At 51.7% G+C, this 25,265-nt stretch overlaps 3 protein-coding genes across 8 annotated transcripts in view; 1 reads left to right on the top strand and 2 right to left on the bottom strand.

Annotated features, from left to right (window-relative positions):
* Window positions 1-6,544, top strand: part of STX3 (syntaxin 3) — a 32,735-nt gene extending 26,191 nt beyond the window's left edge. For 3 of the 5 annotated variants that reach the window (XM_034767697.1, XM_034767696.1, XM_034767692.1), the window contains one exon: window positions 491-1,449. Coding sequence is in view for 2 of the 5 variants with exons in the window: in XM_034767698.1 (XP_034623589.1) it covers window positions 4,449-4,526 (78 nt within the window). In the remaining 3 variants the exon portion in view is untranslated. Of the gene's footprint in view, window positions 1-490; window positions 1,450-4,448; window positions 4,557-4,940 lie in introns of those variants that run through there. The other 2 variants (XM_034767698.1, XM_034767693.1) reach the window with 1 other exon arrangement.
* Window positions 6,545-6,797: 253 nt separating this feature from the next.
* On the bottom strand, window positions 6,798-10,477 carry MRPL16 (mitochondrial ribosomal protein L16). Of its 2 annotated transcripts, none has more exons than XM_034767699.1 (4): window positions 10,234-10,477; window positions 9,618-9,683; window positions 7,824-7,972; window positions 6,798-7,540 (listed from the first exon to the last, which is right to left on the bottom strand). In XM_034767699.1, the coding sequence occupies exons 1-4, from the start codon at window positions 10,328-10,330 to the stop codon at window positions 7,055-7,057; spliced, it is 798 nt and encodes a 265-aa protein (XP_034623590.1). In that variant the 5' UTR covers window positions 10,331-10,477; the 3' UTR covers window positions 6,798-7,054. The 2 variants fall into 2 exon arrangements, with proteins under 2 accessions (XP_034623590.1, XP_034623592.1); XM_034767701.1 differs by having other exon boundaries at window positions 10,279-10,474.
* Window positions 10,478-13,557: 3,080 nt separating this feature from the next.
* LOC117876554 (cobalamin binding intrinsic factor-like) lies at window positions 13,558-20,834 on the bottom strand. The gene is given in 10 exon segments (XM_034768813.1): window positions 13,558-13,771; window positions 13,968-14,086; window positions 14,290-14,425; window positions 14,783-14,963; window positions 15,199-15,362; window positions 15,665-15,799; window positions 16,642-16,776; window positions 20,207-20,395; window positions 20,686-20,803; window positions 20,805-20,834. Coding segments are annotated over 10 exon segments (1,269 nt in total). The 3' UTR covers window positions 13,558-13,709.
* Window positions 20,835-25,265: the final 4,431 nt, after the last annotated feature.

The following is a 25,265-nucleotide window of genomic DNA, read 5'->3' as shown; positions in this document are numbered from 1 at the left end:
CTGCCTGTAGCACCAAAATCATTGGGGAATTGTGCCAATCTGTGACCCTCCCTCCCCGTTCTCAGATGAGCCATGACAAACACAGCTAACAAAACGGCCATTTAATTGACCCTCACAAGTGGGGCAGTTCACACTTCTGTGAGTTGTTCCAGGCCCCCTCCGCTCACTTACACTTGGGTCACGGTTTTGCGATTTCCTTTGCAAGCATAACAGAGACTTGCTTTTTATTTTAAATGAAAGTTGAGACTCTGGGGAGCAAGGGTAGTGGTTTTGGAGACACCATCATGCAGCATATGGGTGCGTATGCTGGCTGTTTCTGAGCCCCACAGTGGGGTCATTGGCCCATCTGCAGAGATCGTTTTCCCCCTCTCTAGCTGTCTGGGCCCAGGATCTGTTAATGTTTAGATGTCAGTGATTATGTTTAATATTACCCTGCTGGCCTGCCCTCAGATGTGAATTGATTTCTCCCTTGTTCCTTCAATTTCTCCAGACACTCCTGATCTTGGTGGTGAGCTTTTTCCCTCGTGATCCTCCCGCTCCCCCTGCCTTCCCTGGACCTGCTAATCACAGCCTGCCCTCTGGGCTCTGCTGTGAATCATCTCCCTTTTGGGTGGAGCTTTTCCCAATAGCACTTCTTGGGAGAACTGCCAGCCCATTCATCAGCTAGCTGATGCATCCCTCCTGGAGGATCTGAGCTTGCTTCGCCATGTCCAGGACGTAACTGTCTCCTGCACCACTGATGCACTTGAGAGAAGCCGCCATCAAGCCTTCCTCTTCTCCCCTCCACTCCGAGTCCACAACCACCAACCCCAGTTCCTCCTCCTGATGTCATTTTGGTCAGATTTCGTTTCCTGGCGGGAGTCTCACCAATGGTAGCAGAGCCTTAAAGGAATGTCCAGGACTGTGTTTCCTACCTCAGTGGCCTGTCTTGTTTTCATCTTTCTTAGGGGGAATTTTTTGTTTGAAATCTTTATTGAGGGAGGCCAGGGAATGTAAGAACTACCCCTCTGAATTGCTCCAGCCAGGACAGGGAGTGAGATATCAGGGCTCGGGAGCTCACCTGGGTCGGCCGTGTGGCATATTGGACACTAACTGAGGCTGGACTCTGCAGTGCTCCCAGGACCTGCCAACCCCAAGGAGAGTGAGCAGATAGGCCTGATCTTGAATCTCCTGTGTAGCAATGCACTAAACCTATGGCACCGGAATCCGCAGCACTCCCAAGCTGCTTTGACACCAGGATTAACAAGGGACGTTGGTCAAATCAACAGGGACAGACTTGGCAGTGTCCTCAACTTTGCCAACCCCAGAATTAGGGACGGGATGTGGAAGCAAAGCAGAGCAGGATATGCAGGCACTGACCTCAGTGCACTAGGTGGGACGGGTAACAGGGCTGGGACTGAAACGTGGGTCTGTGGCGGAGTACCGGGACGCATGAGCACTCTGAGCTCAGTGCAGCTCAGAGCGGAGCATGGGCTGCTTCTCTTAATCCCTTCCTGAGGGGCGGGTGCCTGTGTACAGAAGGAGTTGCCTTCAAGCCCTGTCTCGTGTGATCCCTGTTTGCTAAGAACTGGGAGGAATCGAAACCTCTGTTTGCTTTGAAGTGTGAACCTTTGCGACTGGAGTTTCCACCTACTTATTTGTTCTAAGCACAAAAATAATCCGATTGGCTTCTGGCACCCAACCCAAAGCCCAGGCTCTGATACTCCCTGTGGTTGGTTTGCAGGGCTGGGGCTCTTGGAAACTTTAGGTTGGGTGACATATTCTGTTAAATAGTGATCAGTGACTCCTGGGCTGCAAATCTTAGCACTGACCTTCTCTGATCCTTGCTGGGGGCTTCTCCTTTGGTTATGGGACCAGTGGGTATAGCTGCCCACCTCTGATGGGGATATAATTTTAGTGTGTGTGTGTGTGTGTGTGTCTGCATGTATGTTTAATGGTCTGTTTACTCAGGGCTAGTTGAGTTTTCATGGATGTTGTTTTAAATGTGTCTGGATCAGGAGTCCTTGTGTGTATTTATTATTCTTACCAGCCAGTCCCTGAATGTCTGCATTTGTCACAGAAATCAGGGTGGCCTGTTTTTACTGGTGTGATGTGGGTTTGGGTGTGATCCACCCGAGTCGGGCATGACCAACAGCTGCATGACAGCCGTTTGGTGGCCTTGGTGGGAAAGGGGGATTAAGGTCTTGGGGCCCCATTCCCAGTGGACAGATCTCTGGATCGCAGAAATGCCATTACACCAATCGGGCTCTCTGCTTGGAAGCCTCAATAGAGAAGCTAAGGACTGAATCAGTGGTGATTTTCCCAGGGCAGAGGGATGGGGGAAGCCTACCTATGTTGTGCCTGCTTGGAGGATAAACAGGGCCCAAGAGCTATACTAAATTCACTTGACAAATGTCCTCTCCCCTTGTTGAAAGATAAGGGGTGATAGCCCTTATTAGTCAGGATGGGGGATTCTTGTCCGTGAAGGGAGCTAAACGCCCTGCCCTAGCAGCATCTGGCTGGTCCAGGTGCACACTTCCACCCCCACCATCCTTTCTGATGTGCTAGAGGCTGCACATCTTAGACCCACTTAGCACTCACCAGCTTGATGCCCCATGACCCACTCTCCTGATGTAGGACTGCACTTGGCCATTACCCTTTGGTGAACAGACGGAGCTGGGAGGATGTTCCCATTTGTCGTCTTCTCCTCTAGGTCTTGATGTCTGTGATTTTCTAGATAGTGGGTATGGAGCATGCTGCCTGGGCAGGGTTGCCATTGCAGCCCTGAGATGCCCCTGAAACTCCCCAGAGCTCTGTAGACGGGAAATGTCATTGTTTCACCAAGTGAGGGTATTGGCTTGTGTCTTTTTTTTTTTTTTAACTTTTGATTTATTTTTAATTTAAAAAAGTAAATAAATGAATTTACATTTGATCATGAACAGCTCTCGCCTGCGTTGTGTTCCCTGCATGAGCCGCCACTGCCTAAATGCAACATCCAGCTATAGTTACCCTAGCTGTTCTTGGCTGGTTTGAGGCTGGGAGGCAGGGGTGCTATCTCCTTGGCTTGCATCCCTCATGGTAGAAAAAGACAGGACTTGGCTGGAATGAATGGCAGTAATAATTCATAACTAGCTCAGGTCCTCAGTAGGTTTCAAAACGAGGTCAGTATCACTACTCACATTTTACAGATGAGGAAATTGAGGCACAGATAGGGGAAGTGACTTGCCCAGTGGTTGAGCCTGGAATGGAGCCTAGGGCTCCTGAGTCCCAGTCCAGTGCTCTAGCCACTAGGCCACCCTCCTCCCAGTGTAAATGAGACTTTATTAGCAGGGCTGCCAGACGTGGACAGATGCCGTGGTTCTCTCTGGCTCACCAGCTCCCAACCGAAGTAATGCAGCCTGTGCTGCCCAATGCACCGCGCAGGGGCCAAGTCCTGGCCTAGAAGAGACTGCTCCATGCAAACATTGGGATACACCAGTTCAGAATGCTCCTGGCTGGAATCTGTTGCTCTGCTCAGCCTCAGCCCTGCCCCAATTATCCAACCCACGGCAAGAGTCAAGGCTGAGTAAAGCAACAGATGGGGAAAGGCAGTAGATACAGTGACCTGCCCAACGAAGGGTTAATGATAGCACCGTTTGGAATTAAATAGCCTCACAACAGCAGCACTGCCTTGGGGATGAGACTGGGACTTTGAGCCTCCAGCGCTGGGCTGAGAACTGCTTTCACTTGACTCACTGACATTTAAAGAGACAGCTCCTCTTTCAGAATAGCAGCAGTGACCAGGTTTGGCTGCAAAGGAAGGAGCTTTGTTTATAATCTCCATGCCACCTGGCTCCGCTGATGAACCTTGGGGAGGTGAAAGGGTGAGAGAACCCCCCCCCCCCAGGCTGGCCTGTTGTTCCAAGTCTCCAGAAGGGCCTCGCCTCTCCACTTCATCCACGTGGATCAGAAAACTTGGCTGGGGTTTCTCCTCTGCTGCTGTGCAGTATCCAGTGCTTCTGGTAAGATGAGATAACGGGTGTTGTGTCTTTTCCTTGGGGGCATGACATTCTGCATGGCTGTATGTGCGGGGCAGGCTAGTTCCTATTTAGCTATTCATGTGGCCCCTGTAATGATGGCATCAGAGCACATGGCTGGAGTTTGCTTTTTCTGCATGGCACGTGAGTTGAGGGGAAGGGAAATGAGCTCACTAAGCGATCATTTCCCACGAGAGCCACCAGCACCAAGGATAAAACTTTTTCTGTTCTCTGTGAAAGAAAAGCCCCACTCCCTCCCTCCACATCTCCGTCCTACTACCCATGGATCCCTTTCCTCTTTTCCAGCCCAAAGTGATGGCCCCCCTTCCTCTGCTCTTTGTGACACATGGAGGATGGGTGACCCTTCCCTCTCCTCTCACTTCCATTTATAGTTCACTGTAAGTCCACTGCATGTACTGTGTGTTATTTACATTTCTCTCTCTCGCCGAGCAGAAGAAGATCATGATCATGATCTGTTGTATCATCCTGGCCATCATCCTGGCTTCCACCATTGGGGGCATCTTCGCCTGAATGCCCATCTCCTGCCCTCCCCCACCACAGGTGAGCCAGATGTAGCGGTGCGATGGGTCAGCAGGGTGGGAGCTGGTGTTTGGTTCAGTCAGTATTTGTACTTCTGGGTTGTGTTCCCTGTACTGTGATTGCTTTATGCCCTTATTCTGGTTGCGGGGAAAGAGGGGTCTAGACTGGCAGCCTGCTAGGTGTCTAGCTGCTGTATTCAGCATCTAAGGAAAGGAAAGTTGAGGAGCATGCAGGAAGTGCCATTTAGGAACATAACTGCCAAGCCTAAAGGATGATCAAGAGGACAATGTCAAAAAGAACAAGGGATGGTAGGTTACTGACAGAAAAGGGGACTGTGAGGTAGATGGAATTGCAAGATTCATCTGTCCTTTCTCCTTTGGTGTCTCTCTTGCTCTGATTTTTCAGATGGATTTGCAGATGGCCTTTCACCGTTCTTCCACTCTGCACCCTGGTGCCACCCGTCAAATGTTCTTTCCCATCTGGATTTCTCACCAGCTCTACCTCCTCCTCTTTACGGAGAAGTCACAGGCCTGGCCAGTGGACCCTATCTGTCAGATATTCACCATTCAGAGCAGTCCTGGCTGGAGGGGCAGAGGAAGCCGGAATAGAACAGGGAGGATGGGCCACAAAGACAAAACCAAACAAGACACCATGGGGATGATGCTAGCTGACACGAAGGGAAGTTCATCTTCCAATGTAACCATTTTCAGACTCCACGTTTATTGGCTGTTTAAAGTGCTTCTAAATATCAACCTTTTAGTTCAACTCTGTTCTTAGTCCTAGTGGCTCCTTCTGCCCATTTGTGTGTGAAGAGTGACTAGCCAGCAGAGGACATCCATTCAATGGAATGTGTATGCTCAGCACAAACTTATTGAAGGGTGGGGAATGGCACAGTCCTGCCTCTGTTGCTCTGGGATCCTCAGTTCTCCTCCTTGGTGGACAGGGATTAAAGACCGCATCTGACATTGTAACTGTCAGTACATCAAAAGTGTGATCAGGCACTGAACTGTCAGAACATCTTTCCCCAGATAAGCAATATAGCTGTTTTCACTCTGATTCCTGTGACCCCTATTTCTCTGGCTCTTTCCCAGTCCACTCCTGCTGCTGAGGGTGGGAATCAGAACATGCTTGACCTGAATCACTGACACTTGGAAGGCAGTTAAGCCCTTCACTCACTCAGCTAGGGTCTACCAGATCAGCGGGTAGTAATCGATCCACCGGGGAGTGATTTATCACGTCTCATCTAGACATGATAAATTGATCCCTGAACGCCTTCCCCGTCGACTCCAGAACACCAGGGCAAGAGGCAGAAGCGGAGTTGACGGGGGAGCTGCGGCAATCAATCCCGTGCTGTGAGGACGCAAGGTAAGTCTATCTAAGATACGTCGCCTTCAGCTACGCTATTCTCGTAGCTGAAGTTGCGTATCTTAGATCGATTCCCCCCACCCACCCACCCCCCGCCAGTCTAGACCAGCCCTTAAGTCACAAAATAGACTGTATTCCCTTGTTTAGCTGTGGGACAGTCTCATTTATCCTACAGAAAAATCTTTCACCTGAAAGTTTGTCACTTATTTTGAACCCCCAAACTGTGTCAACTTGAGCGTATTTGTTGTTTGTTTTCCCCCTCTCCTCAGATAAATCATTTCTGCAGTAGGATGCTGTCACTCCATACATCTCCTGATGCTTCTATTCCTTTGGGTCCTTGTCTATCCACATGAGGAAAGCTCTAAGGTTGCTTTCCCCTCCGTTACTTGTACTAGTGAGAGATTCTTCAGAAAGAGGGAGACCTCCATGAAATCTAATGATCCCTCCCCAGTTACACAGAGGGCAAATGACATGTTCCCTTTGAGGGTCAGCTCTAAGTGGAGCAGAGGAGACTCTGCCTCACTCAGTGCTTAAGACAACCCCCACCCTGAATTTATATCAGCTGTTATTTGTATAGTTACTGTTCTAAAGGCACAATCATCTATACAGAAGCCTCTTTCTGAATAAAGAGTTCAATTCAGTGACCACTGCTACAGTGTATTCAGTATGTAGTGGGGTGTGTGGGTCAGCTGGGAGGAAGTGTTGTTGGATGGGGCAAGTTTCCTTAGAACTTCAATAATGCAGTATAAGGACCATCTTCCTGACTTGGTCAGATGTGCAGCAATACAGGCTCTAACCTAATACTCCACAGAGGATCTGAGACTCCTTGGATGGCCCCTTAACCATCCCCTCTGGCCTCCAATGTACACAGGACACGGAGGCACAGGCACAAGACGATGCCACTGTAAGAAAGCTTTATTAATCCAAAATGATCATTGATTACCCGAACTTGCACCTCCATGTTTACTGCACACAACTCAGCCACCTTTGGAGCAGAGGGGCAGATCTCCACAGTAATGCCCACCCTGGAGAGCCTACCACTACAAGATGGGCTGCACTCAGGAGGGACCTCACAGCTGCTGAGGAAGGAGGATCAAGGTTCCTTCCAGGCACCTGTCCCTGAGATTTTTTCCCCTCCTACCCCCACTTGGTCATTACACTCTGTCTTTCAGAAAGAACTTGCCCCAGTAGCGCCCCTTCTGTGTCAGATCGTAGGGACTCAGAACCTTGCGGATCCCCAGCATGTTGGAGGTTATGATACGCTCAAATGTCCAGGGGTTCTGATTTTTGCATCTTCTTTCCTTTTCCGCCTGGCGCATCTCCTCCAGGGACTGGCAGCTGACTGCCTTGGCTGGGAACGGCAGCTTCTTGGCCACCTGTGTGAGGAAGTGCTCCACCTCCCCGAACTCGCAGTGCCCACCCACTTCCAAAATGAGGCGGCCACATTTCACTGCTGTCACATAGTGGTCAATGGCACCTTTGCCCCCACCCATGCGCTGGCCTAGGCTCTTGCGGGTGATGGGCTTGTAAGGGGCTGGGATGCGCCACACGGCAAACATGATCTTGGGATCCAGGTGACGATTGATGGTTAGGCGCATCATTTCAAAGTGACCCCAATGAAGGTAACCACCACCCAATGCCTGCAAGAGGAGAGAGAGAGAGCACAAGCACAGGAGGAGTTATGACTCAAATACAGGTGAAGGGGCTTCTTCTGCCACCCATTTACAGTTGTTCTCACTCATACCACTTCCATACTCTCTCTTGGCCTCATTTGGCTTATGTCTTCGTCCTGGATGGAGTAAGCCCTAATGGTCTCAGCTGCCTTGGGTGAAAAGATCAGCTCCTGGGGTTCTGTTTTTCTTGCTCTGGCTGAATCAACCCAAAGATGACCCCAATTTGTATCTCCCCTCCTCTCCCACTCACCAAAATGCCATACTGTCCCTGGGTGAACTCAGTAGCCTCAGTGGATGGGCCACGGATGTCACGTAGGTTTTTGAATTCCCTCCTCACTTTAGGTACACTTGGAACTTTGTCTATGAACTTCAGTTTGGGTCGGTCAGGGATGGAGATGTCTGGAAGGATGAACAAAAAGAGGTGTCAGCATGCCTCACCTCCACTTTTTCACTGGGGCAGCTGGTCTGGTGGGTACAGGGTGCAAATATGGAACTGTCAGTAGGGGAACATCAGCCAGTTTTCCTCACTGAGCTTCTGAAACTCTGTGGCCAGGGACCTAACCCTATGTATCTTACAACTAGTTATGTTAAATCAAGCAAGGGGAGACACTGGCTCTACTGTGAACACTGTGAACACTGATTTCTCTAAGGAAAGGCAAGAAGGCAGCTTGGGTTAGTCCTCTGCTTAAGAAACTACTTCTCGACACTAGTAATAATACTGCCAATTCTCTCAGTCACTAATGCTTCCTTTTAGGGTGGCAGATTGAGAACGATGGGGCCTCCTGCTATTTATCCCCAACTATTCCCATCCCACCTCCTTGAAGCTGAAGGGATGAATGAGACATCTTGAAATGGCAAAGGTCTGTCCTCTCATACCAAACCCTGAGGGTGGTTATGGATTACTGTTCCTCCACCTCAAAGCCCTCATCTAAGCAGTCCCATAAAGCTCCATTCCTCTCCTCCATTTTATCTAACATCTACATGATGGTGGTGGAAGAGGCTGGTGAGCCAATATAGACCTAAAGGTATGGCTACACTACAGCGGCAGCACAGCTATAGTGCTGCAGTTGTGCTTCCATAGCACAGTAATATAGACGTTTCCTACGTCGACAGAAGGGTTCTTCTGTGGACGTAGATAGTCTACCCCTCCAAGAGACGATAGCTAGGTTGAGGTGATGACACACTTGAAGGTCCATGATTGGTGGTGGTTGTCTTCTCTCCTTTGCTGCATCTACAGTGCGGTTTAGGTTGACCTAACTGTGTGGAAATTTCTCACAGCCCTAAGTGATGGAGCTAGGTCAACCTAAATTTTAGGTGTAGACAGGCCTAAGTACCAGCTTTACTGCTTCTTTACATCAAACATAACCAGCAGAGCTTCCCTCTTATTTCAATATCAAGCCAAAATCAGCACTTGGATGAAGAGCAGCTAGCAAAAATTACTACTACTCAGTCTTGCCTGGAGTCAAGAGAGAAATACAAATATGTGGGAGGCATTTAGACAACAAGGGGAGGAGAGGCAGGGGACCTGTTAGCTCAAAGCTCCTAGATTCTGTCTACTTCCCACACTGGTCCAAAACCCAAGTGCATTGGCTTTTAGAAAATGGTACATGACTCCTCTCCCCAGGTGTTTACAAAAGAAATAGGACACCCTAGAGCAAATGGTGTGTTCTCCTGACAAGGGAGATATGCAACTAGGTATATTTTCCAAAGCTATTAAAAAAAATAAGAATTGATACACTGCTCCCTGACAGCAAGGATTACAAAACGCTTCCTCTACCCTCCAAAGCAAGATTAATAACATGCCTCCTAGATAACCAGTGTTCCCCCAAGAGATGGTGATGATGCACTTAGTCAATACCCTATCACACTTCAAAAATTAGTAATATGCTTTCTATAGTGCTCTCCCCTCACCTACCACTCCAGCCCCCCACAGGGACTTAACACCTTCCCCCAACACTTTTCCAAGGAAGGTGACAAATGTGTCTAACATTACAAGACACCCGCTGCCCTTCTGTGTTGGCATTTCTCCAAGCCCAGCACTCACTGGTATAATCCTGGGGAAGCACATAGCTCTTCAGGCCAGCACTGAGGACTCTGGCAGAAAAAGGATCTGGAAAATAAAAGAGAGGAGATGTAGAAAGACCTTGCACAGATCCTTGGGCCTTAGGAGACAGAGCCGAGACTATCACCGACTATAACCGGCCATCACTGAAACATGACCTAGATCCCCAGCACAGAATGAAACTCTAATATGCTGCATTAACAGTGCACCGTTCACAGAGGAACTCAAAGCGCTTCTCAGAGGAGGCTAAGTGGCATGCACCCAATTTACAAATGGGGACAGGGATAGAACCCCACTGGTAACCTCTCCCAGAACTGGGATAGAACCCAGGACTCCGGGCTCCCAGCCCACGCCCCCTCTCGCTCTAACGACTAGACCCCATTCCCCGCGCTGGGATAGAACCCAGGAGTCCCGGCTCCAAGCCCCCCATGAACGGTGCCTTCCCGTGGAACGGATGTTGGCGTGATTCAGGCCAAGGCTGGACGGTGGGCGGCGAGAGACACTAGGCCAAGGAGAACCCCTCATTGGGCGGACAACACCCCGACAGCGCCCAACGGGGGACCATCCCCGGCTCATAGAGCCTGGAAAGGGCGCTCGCCCTTTAAATCCGCCCCCGCATAAGGCCGGTTGGCGACCTTCTGACCTCCGGGGACCTTTGGCAGCGCGCGAAGAGGACGCGCGAGTCGCCCCCACATGGTCGCGCGCCGCTCCGGAGGGTGGTGGTGTCCTCGCGCCGGGATGCCCCGGAAACTAGGCTGCCTCAGGAGCTGTACAGAGAAGCTCCTAACTGAGGGAGAAAGCGGAAGGGGAGGGGGAAATGGCCACAGGGCACCGCCATCTTTGGAGTGTTCTTTAATCTTCCCGGGAGGAACTACTTCCGGTAATCTTGTAGGCGTGTGGCACTGGGGGAAACAAGAGTCAGGAGATTTGGTTCCGGGACTAGGGGTTTCCAGCCTGCAAGGCCGGCGGAAGGGAAGCAGTCGGGAGCGGACCAGGTCCCCAGGGGGCGCTGTTGCCTCCCCTTCCCCCCATCAGCCTCGCCCTAGAAAGCACGGGCTGGGGGGTGGCATCCCATGAGTCTTGGCAGCCACAAAGGGGGGTGGGGTGCTGCAGGCCTGGGAATCAGGACTCCTGGGTTCCATCCCAGCTCAGGGAAGGGAGGAGATCTAGTTAGAGTGACCATATGTCCCATTTTGTCCGGGATAGTCCCCTTTTTAAGTCCTGTCCCAACCATCCCGACTTTCTGCAAAATGGTGCATTTGTCCCAAGAGCAAACTGAACAAACACAGTTTTGCCAAAAACATGGGTTGCAATGCTGTGCGGGCTGTGGAGGAGGGGGGTAGTGGCCACACCAGACCCGCTCCGGAGAGCAGCTTGGGCTGGCCCCATGTACAGGAGGGTGGCCTCCTCAGGCTGGCCTCATACAGGGCTGGCCCCATGGGGTGTCCCATTTTCCCTTTAGGAAAATGTGGTCACCCTACTGGTTACAGCACGCAGGCTGGGAGCCAGGATTCCTGGGATCTATGTGCTCTTCCCTTCATGCTGGGGGAGCCCTTCACCCACATTATACCCCCAGCCCTGCTGGACACTGAGGCTCTCCCATATTATCCCCCAGCCTAGGGGTAGGCAACCTATGGCACATGTGCCGAAGGCGGCACGCGAGTTGATTTTCAGTGGCACTCACACTGCCCGGGTCCTGGCCGCCGGTCCGGGGGGGCTCTGCATTTTAGTTTAATTTTAAATGAAGCTTCTTAAACATTTTAAATACCTTATTTACTTTACATACAACAATAGTTTAGTTATATATTATAGACTTAGAGAAAGAAACCTTCTAAAAACATTAACATGTATTACTGGCACGCGAAACCTTAAATTAAGAGTGAATAAATGAAGACTCGACACACCACTTCTGAAAGGTTGCCGACCCCTGCCCTAGCCTATAACCCACAGCGGGGACTAGTACCCAGTGCGAACCATGCAGGAATGGCCTGATATTGTGTGTGTGTGTGTGTTCTTGCAACTCCTTCCTGCTGTAATGTGGGGTCACATGAAACATCACCAACCCCAAGCATTCTGATACCCTGAGTTGGCCCTCCCCAAATCTCCATGAAAATAATGAGATTTATATATATATAGAGAGAGAGAGAGTTCATTTTCTTTGCCTTCTGGGTTCTGAGCCTCTAGGGAGCTCTCAGGTTATGTTTCTCAGTTTTTCATTGAAAAAAATGTCTGCTGCCTGCCCAGTGGGAGACCACCTCCAGCCGAGTGTCCTCAGCCACCCAACATCCAGCTGCCAACCTTGGCATCAGTCGCACCAACATTTGTTCCATTGGATGATGCCATTCCAATGCAGGGAACTGGAAATGAGGTGATGGGGGAGATGGGAGTTCTCTCCCCAACTCTGGGAGGGGAGTGCGGTCTAATGGGTTAGAAATACAAATTATTGCAAGACTTGCAATTTAATCACGAGAGTTGGCGATAACCTGTTTTATCAACCCCGCACTGGCCCATCTAGTGTTAACCACACTCTGTGGGCTGAAGAAGCCAGGCCCCCTCCCCCTTGCTGGGCATTCTTGGACTGGAGACAAGGTATAAAAGCAGCAGCTCAGCTCAGTTTGGGCTGACTGAGGAGAAGAGTGGATTTGTGTTGCAGGCTTCTGCTAAGAGGCTGCAGGAGCCCTAGGCTGCAGAGGCCAACCACGCTGAGGCCCCTGCGGACACCCAGTCAAACACTAAAGATATGGAGAAGAGTTTGTTAACACCAGGAAACAAATTATGCTGAAAGTGAAAGTAGGAAGCGACCCAGGAGATTGGAATGGATGCAGAGAGCGACCAAGTCTGAACATAGGAGAATTGGTTTTTCAGGGCCCTGGGTCGGGACTCAATGGAGTAAGGTGGGCCTGGGTCTCCCACACCGCACCAACCACTGGGGCAGTCACCACCCCAAGGAACACACTCTACTGCTCAAGGACAGCTGCGTAAACTCTGGTCGCTGGGCTGTGCTGCCCTGAAGACAGGGACAGTTGTATTGACCCCGGAGGCTGGGCCCTGTTACCCTAGGAACAAGAGACAGCCTGGGGAACTCTTGCCACTTGAGCTATAACCCCTGTTTTTTGGCGTTCTTCATCCAGCACCCTGCTCCACGGTATAACAACCCCATGACAGTATGGAAAAAGGTTGAGACCCACTGCTTGATGGTATCCTGTTGTTTTGCCAAAGGGATCGTCCCATTTTGGGGCCACTTTAGAATGTTATCATTCCCCTGGCATGCCAGACACTTTATTGATCCCTGTTGTTATCCTGAAGAGTATGACCCAATCTGAGGGCCAGTTAAAAGGAAAGAGCTTTATCAATCCCCTAGTGTTGGTTAGGAAGTGATGTCCTGTTCTAGGGACCTCTTTAGATGGGGAGAAAATTTAATGGTATCCCTGTGAGAGCTGGGAGAGAATGGCCTATTCTGGAGCCTCTTTAGACAGAAAGAGCTTTATCAAAATACACTGGTCGAATTTGCAAACTGTACGGGGGAAAATGTTTTTTCAGGAGCTGTATCTTGGGGATCCCTTGGTCAAATGCCCCTACATTTGGAACACTAACTCTTGCAAGCACCTTGTGAGGCACACCAACTTTCAAGGAAATCCAAATAACCATGTGGATTTTAGAAGCACTTGGAAGAATCAAGCTTTAAACAGAAAGTTGGTCTCAATTTTAACTAATGCAGATTTGGCGGCCAGCTATAATCCGGGTGTTGTGAGCTGATCTGGGCCCCCTTTAGAAGCAGGAAATCATATCTGTCCCTAGAGATTGCTGATAGAGACTATCCCAAACTGCGGAGCCCTTCAGAAACTGAGCGCTTTATTGAGAGCCCAGTGTTACACTCCAGATTGAAATAAACACTCAGCGATCCATGAGAACCAGAGAACTCTTTTTATTTGCCCTTGACAGCCCTGTGATGGGTTGGGCATGTATCTCTTCAGCCTAGAGGGGTCTTGCCCGGCTTGTGATCTTGAAGGGCGACAGAAGAGGTCTCTCCCGCTCTTGATTGCATCCCCTTCTTCCCTCAGGCCACCTGCGTGCTCAATATGTGCTGAAGATGGCCTCGATATGCTCGTTGTTACTTGGTACATAGCTGTCGACACCTAGAGGAAATGGGACAGGATGATAAGGCAGGAGCGGTGCTGCTCAGACTGAATCCCTCTCGCTCTTGCTGTTGCCGCCCTCCTATGAAATGCTCCACTTGGACAGAACTGATGCAACTCTGAGGACAAGCATGTTCCCCTGCCAGGTGGTTGCCAACAACTGTCCCGCCTGCTACCTTCCCCCCAGACTCCGCACCTTGCTCCAGGGGCTTTGTGCCGTTGAAGAACTGCCAGTAGGTCTTGTCGTTGGAGTTGGCAGCACGGCTGTTGATGGAGACCACCATGAGGCCCCAGGATGTCTGCTTTGTTTCGTAGCTGCAAGGGGAATGAAGGCAAGAGTCAGGAGGAGCCGGGGCGATGGGGGATGATACAGCTGTTGGCTTCAGGGAAGGCTAGGGATGTAGAGGGGATGGATCAGGAGAGAGACAGAGGCAAACAGGGAAACTGATGCACCAGTAGGGAGAGAGTGATCAAAAGGGAGGACGAACCTGTAGCCACATGAGGCCTGCCTCGCTCACCTGAAGTCCTGTGGATTGTTCTGCTGAGCCACTTGCAGGACGGAGAGCAGCACAGAGCCTTTGGGTACACTCACGCGGATGGTGTGGTTGAAGTATTGCCCCCTGAGGTGGTTGGTGATGGTGTATTCCACCATGACTGAGCAGAGAGAGGATATAGGAGCAGATGGGAACAGAGAGAGAGGACATAGGAGCATTTGGTCATCCTAGTCACCCTAGTGGTTAGAGCATTTGTTGTGGTCCTGGGCCAGCTGCAGGGCATGAGGGAGACCTATTCCAGTAGCCTTATACCAGCCAGGGAAACCCCCAACACTGGGATTATTCTCTCGGGGTCAGTGGAGCAGAGGCCAGGATCAGGGCCAGTTAGCTCAGACCTCTACCAAGGTAAAGCAACAGGTGAGAGATCTCTGGACCCTGGGGCCATTGTTGCATTGCTCCAAGGGGCTGGGGAAGTGGCTGGTGGGGGAAGAGACTACGGAGCGATCCTTACCCTTACCTGTCAAGCAGCTGAGTCTGATCACATTCAGGTAGGTTTTGCCCACGAGGGAAGGGAGGATCTGGGCAGCGGCCATGGGGTTGTCAAAGGCTCCCTGGGAGATCTCGGTGAGCACCTTGGCTAACGTCTGTGAGCAGCTCCAGTCCTCGGAGGGATAGGACACCGGAGTGACATTGAGCACCTGTCAAAGGAGGAGGGAGAGGCTTCTAACAGAGCAGGGCATGGTGGGAGGAGAGTAGGGGGCTGTGTCCCTGTGCACTCAGCCCTACTGCTCGCGGTCCCGTGGCCGTTTGGTCGTGTCCGGCCAGGCTGGGATCATGACTCAGTCATGACACAGCCAGACCATGGCTCAAAGTGTGTTGGGGGCTCTGCACCAGGCCAGTGCTCCCAGCAGAGAGGGGATGGGGATTGGGTACCTGAAGAGCCAAGCCGATGCTGTATATATTGGCGGTGTTGGTCTCCACAGCCCTGAGAATCTGCTTTCGGAGCTTGTCCAGCGCCTTGTGGATGGTCTCCAGGATCCTGCTCTGCTCAGCATTCTGCACGCAGGTCAGTGCCAGAGTCGCCATGGCTCCGGTGTCTACAGATCACCCCCGCCCCATTGTCACCATGACCATTGAGGGTGGAAGGAGACAGCAAGGGTGGTTAGAGCAGCACATTCTCCAGAGCATGGCTCCATGCAGCTGGCAGGGAGGGGCAGTGAGGAGGACGGCAGGGTAATGGGGGTACAGATAGGCAGCAGGGGGCAATGATGGGGAGGCTCAGCAGCAGGTATGTTAGGGGTGACGTCGGTGAGCAGAGCAGGGTGCCTGATGGGAAGCAAGCCCCAGTGGCACGGGCTCAGTACTGGGAGGGGCTGGCACTCTTAGCTGCAGCTCTTACCCACAAAGAAATCCTTGGCCAGCGCCTCCTTGGTCAGGCTTAGAGCTGCCTCTTTGACATTGGCCCCTTCTAGGCACAGAGCCAGGGTGTCCAGGCTGAACTGGTAGAACGTCGTCTTGGGCGTGCCGTGGTCACCTGGAAAGCACCAGAGCAGGAGTGACTGAACAGTGGGCCACCGAGACACACCAGGCCTCTCCTCCCTTAAAGGTTGTATCTGTAGGTCAGGCGGGGAAGTGCACCCCTTGTCCTGGTTTTTGTCTGTGCTGTACCCACCATGGACACAGAAGGTGACCTTCGAGCTACTAAGCCCTCAGGACAGCACCTTCCACCAGTGTCCCACTCACTTGAGTAAAGAAAAAGAGCAAAGATCCCAGTGATCCCTCAGTCGAGATGGTGGCACAGTGCTGACCTGGGCAACTGCTGCCTCCAGGGAGATTTGCAGAGGACACTCCTCCTGGACAGAAAGATCCCAGGCGCACTTGGGTAGGACCCCAAAGGTGCAAGGACCTGGAGTCCAGTCCCCAAGTCTCTTATCATAGAATATCAGGGTTGGAAGGGACCTCAGGAGGTCATCTAGTCCAACCCCCTGCTCAAAGCAGGACCAGTCCCCAACTAAATCATCCCAGCCAGGGATTTGTCAAGCCTGACCTTAAAAATCTCTAAGGAAGGCGATTCCACCACCTCCCTAGGTAACCCATTCCAGTGCTTCATCTCCCTCCTAGTGAGAAAGCTCTTCCCTGATTAGAATACTAATAGCTAGCTCTTGTATAGTACTTTTTGTCCGTAGATCACAAAGCGCTTTACAAAGAAGGTCAGGATCATTATCCTCATTGCAGATGGGAAAACCAAGGTACAAAATGGTGTGGTGACTTGCTCAAGGTCTCCCAGCAGGCCAGTGGCAGACGTGGGACCAGAACCCAGTCCTGCTGAGTCCCGGTCCAGTTCTTATGCCTTTGAAGCCCTGCTCCCCCTCTTACTCAAGTAGGTCAACTCCTCCTTGGTTTTCAACTTCAAGACTTCGACCAAGTTGATGTCAGCCGTGACGCGCTTGGGATCCTCGCAGGACGAGAGGAGGGCGAGGACGTAGAGGGCCACCTCGCCAGAGGTCATTTCTGCAGGACAAGGAGAGGGAGCGGAGAAGAGACAGAAAGTGTAACTAACTCATTAAGGGGTCCTCGGCACAACACAGATCATGTCTTTCCTATGTTTCCTTGGGTTAAAGCTATAACAGATTGCATGTCTGAAACACCAGGAGGAGTGAGGGTGTCCGTGCATGGGATGGGGGCAGCCAGCACAGCATGTGTTGGTATCAAAGCTAAGTGGGCTTGTGATGGGGCTTTGTTAGATGGGCAACATTTGAGGGACACTTGCATGCTACACAGGGGTGATGGTGACTTACTGCTCTTCCTCCGGAGTTGGGTATAGCCTCCAGGACCTTGGTAGAGTGCTAGCAGGTGCTGTCTATCAGATGGGCTATAAAACTGAGGTCCTGAGCACTTGTGTGTAATTTAGATCCCGTATTGCTCTTCATGACAGCAAGGCTGTTAAGCCTGGAGTCTTGCCTGAATTCCGGCTCTAAGAACATCCTTCCTCCTGAAATTCCACCTTAGGTTTATTATTATTTCTACTAGGATAGCGTCTAAGCGCTCTGGCTGAGATCTGGGCCCTGTTGTGCTAGGTGCTGTACATCCCTGCAGTAGGAGAGAGTTCCTGCCCCAAAGAACTTCCAGTCAAAATCAACAAGGATTTTTGTTCTATGTCTGTACAGCACCTTGCACAATCAGATCCTGGTCCATGATTGGGACTTCTAAGTGCTATCATAATACACCTAATAAATAATAATTGTCCCTATTTTACTGATGGAGAACTGAGGCCCAGAGAGATGCATGAGTTGCCCAAGAGAGTAAGTGGCAGAGTTAGGAATAGAACCCAGTTTTCTTCATGTCCCAGGCCATCTGCCATCCTGTTTCCATTGAACACAGGATTTCCTGTGCTAAACCATTGTGTAGTGTTGCTGGGAGGGATTATAAAATGCTGTTCCCCAGAGGTGGCTGGATGAAAGGATCTCAGACTGGGATGAAAACAGCTATAGAAATACATAGCGGGAGGAGCAGCTACTGCGATAGTTAATCTTTCTATTCTAGCCCCCCTCCCCTTCCTCTGGTTTTCAGTGGCTCATAAGTTCAGCTCCTGTTGATCTGAAATGCTGTTTTATTTAAGAAATTGTCCGACATCCTGTAATTAGAACCTTTATGCTAGCAATGCAGCCACTCAAGGGGGCAGAATTAAGGCTAGATATGAAATCGTAATTGTGACAGCTGACTTGTCAGTGTGTAACCTGGAAATGTAATGTCCTCTTCACTGGTTGTGTGTGTGGTGGGAGAGAGGGCCAGGATCCCCTCCAAACTCAGCAAAATGCATCTGGAAGGAATATTCTTCGCTATTGCCACTAGGGGTCAGCATTTACATCATTCCTTACAATAGCTGCTGGGGAAACCTGGTCACTAGATCCTTCCGGATCTGTGATCATACAAAATCAGGATGGCAGAAGGGATGGACTGGTTGAGCAGCAGACGAAAGGACCAACTCGGCAGCAGCAAAGGATCCGGGGGTTGTCATGGATCACAAATTGAATATGAACCAACAGTGCAATGCTATTGCGAAAAAGGTAAATGTCATTCTGGGGTGTGTGATATGCAAGACAGGGACAGTAGTTTTCCTACTCTACTCAGCACTGGCGTCTTGTGTCCAGTTCTGGGTACCACACTTTAAGAAAATTGGGGACAAATAGGTAGGGTTACCAGACGTCCCGATTTTATTGGGACTGTCCCGACATTTGCTTGTTTGTCCTGTGTCCCGACCAATGTTAGGTCGGGACACGGGACAAACAAGCAAAGGCTCCGGAGCCCGGAAGAGCTTGCCTCCCCCCCGCCCACCCCAACTGCGCCCCCTGCTTCCCCCATTGGCTCCCTCCCCAAATCCCCGCCTCTTCCCCAAGCACGCCATTCCTCCTCCCTCTGCAAGTGCTGGAGGGAGGCCCCGGAGACACAGGGGGAGCGCGGGGCCGGGGTGAGTGAGAATCCGGCCTGGCCCCGAGCGCAGGCAGGACTCAGTCGGGCGGTACCTGGAGGGAGAGTAGGGGAGCGGCCCGCGGGGCCAGGTGGCGGCTGTTCTCCCCACCTGGGCAGCGGGACTCGGGAGCAGCCACTGCAGCTCCTACAGCCGAGCCCGGGCCTGTTGCGGGGACCCAGCAGCGCGCATGCTGCGCCCAGCCCCTGGTCAGTCGCGTCTGGGCTGGCTGCCCAGCTGGTGCAATCCCGCAGCGGCCCCGGGGCGGAGGCATCGGCAGCACAGCCCCGTTCATTCTCCTGTGGGACCCGAGCGGGATGGGGGGGCTGGGGCCTGCTGCCCCCACTCCGGGGCTGCCTGCGGGATTGCACCAGCTGGGCAGCCAGCCCAGATGCAACTGGCCAGGGGCTAGGCCCGCGCAGCGTGCACGCTGCTGGGTCCCTGCAACAGGCCTGGGTTCGGGCCCGGGCGCCAGAGCCGCAGCTGCCGAGTGCCATGGCCGCTTCCTCCGGCTGCGGCAGTAGGAGCTGCAGCAGCGGCTGCTCCCGAGTCCTGCTGCCCAGGTGGGGAGAACAGCCGCCGCCCCCCCTACTCTCCCTCCAGGTACCACCCGACTGAGTCCTGCCTGCGCTCGGGGCCAGGCCGGACTCTCACTCACCCCGGCCCCGCGCTCCCCCTGCGTCTCTGGGGCCTCCCTCCCGCGCTTGCGGAGGGAGGAGGAAGCGGGGAGGGGGGGGTTGTTTTTTTGCTCTGCTGCCGTTTTTTTTTTCCCCGCTCTGCCCAGCCTTCCCCCCCCCCACGTCCCGATATTTGACCTGGGTGATCTGGTCACCCTACAAATAGGAGAGAGTGAAGAGGACAGCAACACAAATAAGAGGTATAGAAAGCCTGACCTATCAGGACAGGTTAAATATCTGGATATGTTTAGTCTAGAGAAGAGAAAGCTGAGGGGAAACCTGATAACAGTCTTCAAATATGTAGAAGGTGGTTATAAAGAGGACAGGGATCAATTGTTCCCCATGTTCATTGAGGGCAGGACAAGAAGGAATCGACTTAGTTTGCAGCAGAGGAGATTTAGGTTAGTTATTAGGAAAAAACTTTCTAACTCCAAAGCTAGTTAAGCCCTGGAACAGGTTACTTAGAGAGACTGTGGAATCCCTGTCACTGGAGGGTTTTAAGAACAAGTTGGACAAACCTGTCAGGGATGGTCTAGGTTTACGAGGTCCTGCCATAGCACAAGGGGCTGGACTAGAGGATCTCCCAAGGTTCCTTCCAGCCCTATATCTCTGTGATTCTATGACTAAAGGATATACCAGTTCCTCTTCTAAGGGCAGGATATATGGCGAAGGGATTTAGGGCATGCACAGAAGGCCTGAATCTAATACCCTTCAAAGTCTGTGGAAATCTCCTGTTGACTTCAGTGGGCTTTTGATCCGGCACACAGAGAAGAATCTCTGATTTCTGGCATCCTACCCGCTGTGCCTTCCTTGATGACCCTGTCTTTTATCTGCTGCACCAGTAGCTTTTCCTTCGTGCCATCCTGTGTGCCGACCAGGTTCAAAGCAATCAGGATGCTGGGGTTCGGTGGGCTTTGCAGGACGACAGAGCTCTCCATCCTACGTTGGAGTTCAGTGACCAGGGACTGCTGGTCGGCAGGAACAACTGGAGATGGAGAGAAGCAGACATTCATTCAGGAGGGCATGTGCCACAGGAGGCCACCTTGGCAGCCCCAGGATATGAATTAAAGAACCTCCCCCAACCCCGACGGATTCACTTTCTTTGGAGATTCTTGGCTCTCACTGATGCTGGGAACCAACACCTGTTGTGCCACCTCTGCTTATTTCCTTAACTGTGCTCAGGGACCACCAGGGAGATATTGAACCAGCCCAGCTACTGCACCCTGCTGGCTCCGTCATGGTGCTGGTCTCTCCTAGGGAATGGCTGGTACTCACTGCACTTCTCAGTGGCACTGGTCGCTGCACAGATCGCACACAGAACAGCCAGGGCCCAGGGGAACATTCTGCCTTTTCTTCTGGGCAATGGTTCCTGCTGGGGGCAGAACTGTGGGGTCCCAGAGAGCATTGGCAGCCTTCTGCGTCATCCTTTATATGCATTCTCCAGCACAGCCCCAGCCCTCTCCCTATCTCTCCCCCACCCCATCTCTGATACTATTCATTATATTTGCTTATCTCACTTTCCACAGCACAGACTCTCAAGAATTTCGCAAGGTGACTCCGGAGAACAAATACCGGAGCTGGCTGGCGATGGTGGGGTCAGGTACACAACTAGTGGAAGGACGCACCAAGAGCCATGTGAGCACCATTGTTATACCCCATTCTTTGGAGAGCAGCCAACCCAGCAACCAGAGGTGACTTCTGGTTAGCTAACCAACATGTGGCATGAGTAGGACAGGGCATGGGGTGGCTAGCAGAGAATGTGTCTGAGATCAAGAGGAGTCAGCCAAGCTGTAGCCTCTCCCCACAAATCCTACTTTTGTGCACTAGTGTTTGGCCAGGGTGAATTCCCCTCTGAATCTCGCTGAGAGCCAAAGCTCAACACCCAGCTCTTATCTAGCACTTTTCATCCATAGATATCAAAGCACAGCGGGGGAGGGATAGCTCAGTGGTTTGAGCATTGGCCTGCTAAACCCAGGGTTGTGAGTTCAATCCTTGAGGGGGCCACTTGGGGATCTGGGGCAAAATCAGTACTTGGTCCTGCTAGTGAAGGCAGGGGGCTGGACTTGATGACCTTTCAAGGTCCCTTCCAGTTCTAGGAGATGGGATATCTCCATTAATTTCTATTTCTAAAAGAGATCAGTATCATTGCCTGTATAGCAGGCAAAGGGCAATCCCTTTGCTGCCCTATAGAGAGAAGCTGAGATATGTGGGGAGACAGATCGCCTCTACTCGGGGGGCATCTTCTCCAATCCTTTGCTGTCTGAAGACAGATCCCCAGTTCTATACTGGGCTGGAGGCAGGGATCACCACAGGAGATTCTCTGGCCTGCATTATACAGGAGGTCAGACACGGGTGATCTAATGGTTCCTTTGGGCCTTATAATCTATTGTATTCAGGTTCTTCATCCTCCCCTCCTCCCCCCCCCCCCAAAAAAATAGCCCTCCAGCAACTAAAACTCAAAATATCCCTTGATAGGTACACTAGAGAGAGTAAAATTACATTAGAGAGGTGATAAGCAAGGGCTGTTTTGATTGCTGTTCAGGCTGGGACTTCACCGAGTGATGTTCAGATACCGATTTGACATTGGTTGTGCCTTAGCACGTAACAGGACAGACCCCGAGATGATTGTCATCACTCAAATCCAGGAAACTTTTTTAGCTTGCAGGGCAAGAGCTCGAGGATTCAGGGTTTTCGCCCCAGAGATCAATGGTGAGCAAGGTGGAAGGACGCCAGTGTCCCAAAGAAACACCCTATCAATGCCCCAAGTGAAGAACCCAGTGGTTTTTCACTCCCATGGAAAATACAGTCCACTTTCAATCGCAGCCGCACATCACATGGCAGATGTGCCTATAGTCTCCATAAAGGGGAACTGAGGCATAGTCCTATTTGTGCCTGGGCAAAGGGACTTCAGACTATGGAATACCTCGTGAATCATTTGGGACATTGATGCTATCCCAGTGGGCTCTCTGCAAATCACTGTGCCTCCCCTGAAGCAATCAAGTGGATTGCGAACCTAGGCTTGGATATCTAACACTGCTGGTTTTAAGCATATGAAAGAAGAAGAAGAAGCAAAGGCTCATGCTCCAGGGCAAGCTAAGTCTAAATTCTGTGCCTATCCTGTTTCCCTTCTGATTTCTGGAGCAGCAGATCAGCAATTCTGTGGCAGCATCGGGTAAAGTCAATAAATGGCGTCTTTTGCTGAGCTGAGTATGGGAATGAATGATCCAATCTGCGCAGCTGTTCCTTATTTTGCTGTTGTAATGCACCCCGCCACTGGGGGCTGTAACAGGGTGTCTTGCCCATGGAGTGCAGATCCTGGGACTAAGCCAACTCTAATTACAGGATGAGCCCCGCCTGAGTGGGATCAGGAATTCCTTATAAAAGGCTGCAGATGGCTGACCCAAGCTGGGGGAACCATGTAGGAAATAGAAGCCTGAGAAGTTGTAGCTGGCAAGAAGGTGATGGAAACTGCCGCAGGGAGCAAGATTAGCTCTTGCAGAGACTGTGAAAGTGCAGATCTGGAAAAGAGGACTGGGAACAACCCAATGAAATAGAGATGGATGTTGAACTGAGGTTGGGACCTGGAGGGCCAGTGTATATGTGAAGAGTGAATAAATTGGACCTCAGGTGGGGAATGTTTTAATTTCCTTTGGATGCTCTTGAGTTTGGTTAAGGAACCCTGTAAAGGATACAGCAGGGATGGAGTGCTGCAAGGTGACCTCTGGCTTTGAGGGGGAGCTTGGTTGGCAGCCAACCCTGTTACATGGGGAGGGGGCTGTGATCCACCAACCCCCTCCAGATGCTCAGAGGTGTCCCAAGTGTACCCCAGATTCAGCAGCAAGAGCACTGGGCAGGTCAGCTGCTAGTCTCTGCAGACTGTCCCCCCACTTGCACACTGCTGGATGGAAAAGACTGAGAGCTGATGGAAAGGAAGCAAATCACTCCCAGGAATAGCTCAGGGAGTTTCACTAGGAGATCAATGCAGCAGTTCCTAACGGGCCCCTTGGGGCAGCCCAATAGAAGGGTGCAAGCTTAACTGTTTCCACAATTAAGCAGAGATCTGTAGCTCCCACTGGCCAGAGTTCTATTCCAGCATGAATAGCATCACTGAGTCCTAGCTGTTGTCTCCAGTCTCCTGCCTGCAGGCTGCTTCCAAGGTCTCCTGCTGCACCTGGCCCCTCTCCAGCCAATACGCTTCCTAGCTGAGCTCTCTGCTTCTCACCCAGCCTCCAGCTCCCAGGCCACTGTCAGATGCCCTTGAATGAGCTCCCAGCCTGCTGACCTGTACCTCTCTGAGTTGCTCCTGGGGGAGCCAGGAAGCTGCTGCTCAGCAAGCTCCTGCTAAGATGAAGCTCAGCTGATTTTATGCTGCCCCCAGGCTTTTTGCATTGACAACCATGCCAGCCTCTCAGGAGTCACCAGGTGGAGAAGCTGGAAGGGTTGGCAGCTGGGGAGGGTGCATTAGGGAACATGGGAGAGCTGGAAGATAGGCTGGGGTTTTAGCATGCAGGAGGTGACTGAAATTGTGGTCAATAAAGCCCAGATGTGGCCATGTGTTCCCCTCCTCCTTCTGGGCAGGGGAAAAGGTTGCTGGCTGGGGACTGAATTCCTGATTGCGTCTACATTAGAATGTTCCTAACCTTTATTCCCAAGTGGTAGCACTCATTAGAAACAGCTAGCATGGCCCAGGTGCCAGCACTGGCATTGCTGTGGCATCTCCCCCTGCTCACAGCACAGGGAGACAACATGACAGAGAAACCACCAGCAGCTGCTGCACCCAAGCACCCTGTCAGGGCTAGGCCCAGCTCAGCTGCATGAGTGCAGAGGAGAATAATGTGTCTGGTTACCAGGGGAAACACTGGCTGAAATAATTGCTTGCTGTAGCAGGACGTGTCTGCCAATACACTCAGCAGTGAAATAGTTAACCTGGCTGCCGTTTCAGCAGCCATCGTGAGGTTTCAGAGTGAACACCCTGTTTCTCTAAACGGGGATGACTGGCACGTCTCCTGGAGCTGTTGCTCCAGGCTGGAAGCTGGCCTGGCTGGAGAACAGTTCTTATGCAGCCATGAGGATGAGCTTTTTAAGGGGAAAAAGCTGCAGGGAGCTAAGGAGCTAAATCCCTTCAGTGCCCCTGAACACCCTGACCTGCTTAACCATGCATTTCTTGGGTGCTGATCACTGCAGTGTCTGGATCCCAAAGGGCTGCTGCTGCATCACATTCCCAAGACAGTGAGGATCTCCCCCCCCCCCCCCCACCTCATCAGCTCCCATCCTCCCCATGTTGTGCTTACAGCATAGGCAGTGTCCTAGTTTTACTACTTGTCGCCCTGCATCAAAGCGCAGCTGAGTGGGGGCAGGGGAGATGCAGACAGAGGGGTGCTGGGCCAAACCTGAGTGACACTGCAACCCTGTACACCAGGTCGCAATGCTGCTTGGTTTGGGGCCCTGTGAAATGTGGCACTTAGTACAGCCTTTCCCTTCGCCTCCTCTTACCCCCCCCCCCCATGCTGGGTGGATGTGGGAAATACTCTTCTTCAGCTAGGACAGGGGGTTTGAGGCATCGACATGGGACAGTCCCGCTAATCCTTGGGCAGTCTGCCACTGTGACTCAATATGTAACTGGCACCAAATTGGAGAGGGCAGCAAACGCACACTTAGGGATCGGGGACTGCGACCTGGAGAGATCAGAGCAGGGGGGCTTCCGGGATTATGTAGCACAGATTCACTAAGGGGTGACAGAGCCTAGTCACTGCCCCCATTGGGTTAAAGTTAGATTGTAATTGATTTGGGGCATGGATCATCTTTTTGTCCTGTGTATGTACAGCACCCAGCACCATTGGAACCTGGATAAATCA

The sequence above is a fragment of the Trachemys scripta genome, chromosome 4 (assembly GCF_013100865.1).
Source record: "Trachemys scripta elegans isolate TJP31775 chromosome 4, CAS_Tse_1.0, whole genome shotgun sequence".
NCBI lineage: Eukaryota > Metazoa > Chordata > Testudines > Emydidae > Trachemys > Trachemys scripta.
This window is presented reverse-complemented; position numbering and strand designations above follow the sequence as displayed.

What these genes read in the sequence shown, in the direction of transcription:
- MRPL16 (XM_034767699.1), bottom strand. Translation starts at nt 10,330, where the DNA reads ATGTGGGGGCGACTCGCGCGTCCTCTTCGCGCGCTGCCAAAGGTCCCC. An exon ending in TGCGGGGGCGGATTTAAAGG is followed by an intron (nt 9,684 to 10,233) that starts GCGAGCGCCCTT and finishes TTTATTTTCCAG; the next exon opens with ATCCTTTTTCTGCCAGAGTC. An exon ending in GCTTCCCCAGGATTATACCA is followed by an intron (nt 7,973 to 9,617) that starts GTGAGTGCTGGG and finishes TCATCCTTCCAG; the next exon opens with ACATCTCCATCCCTGACCGA.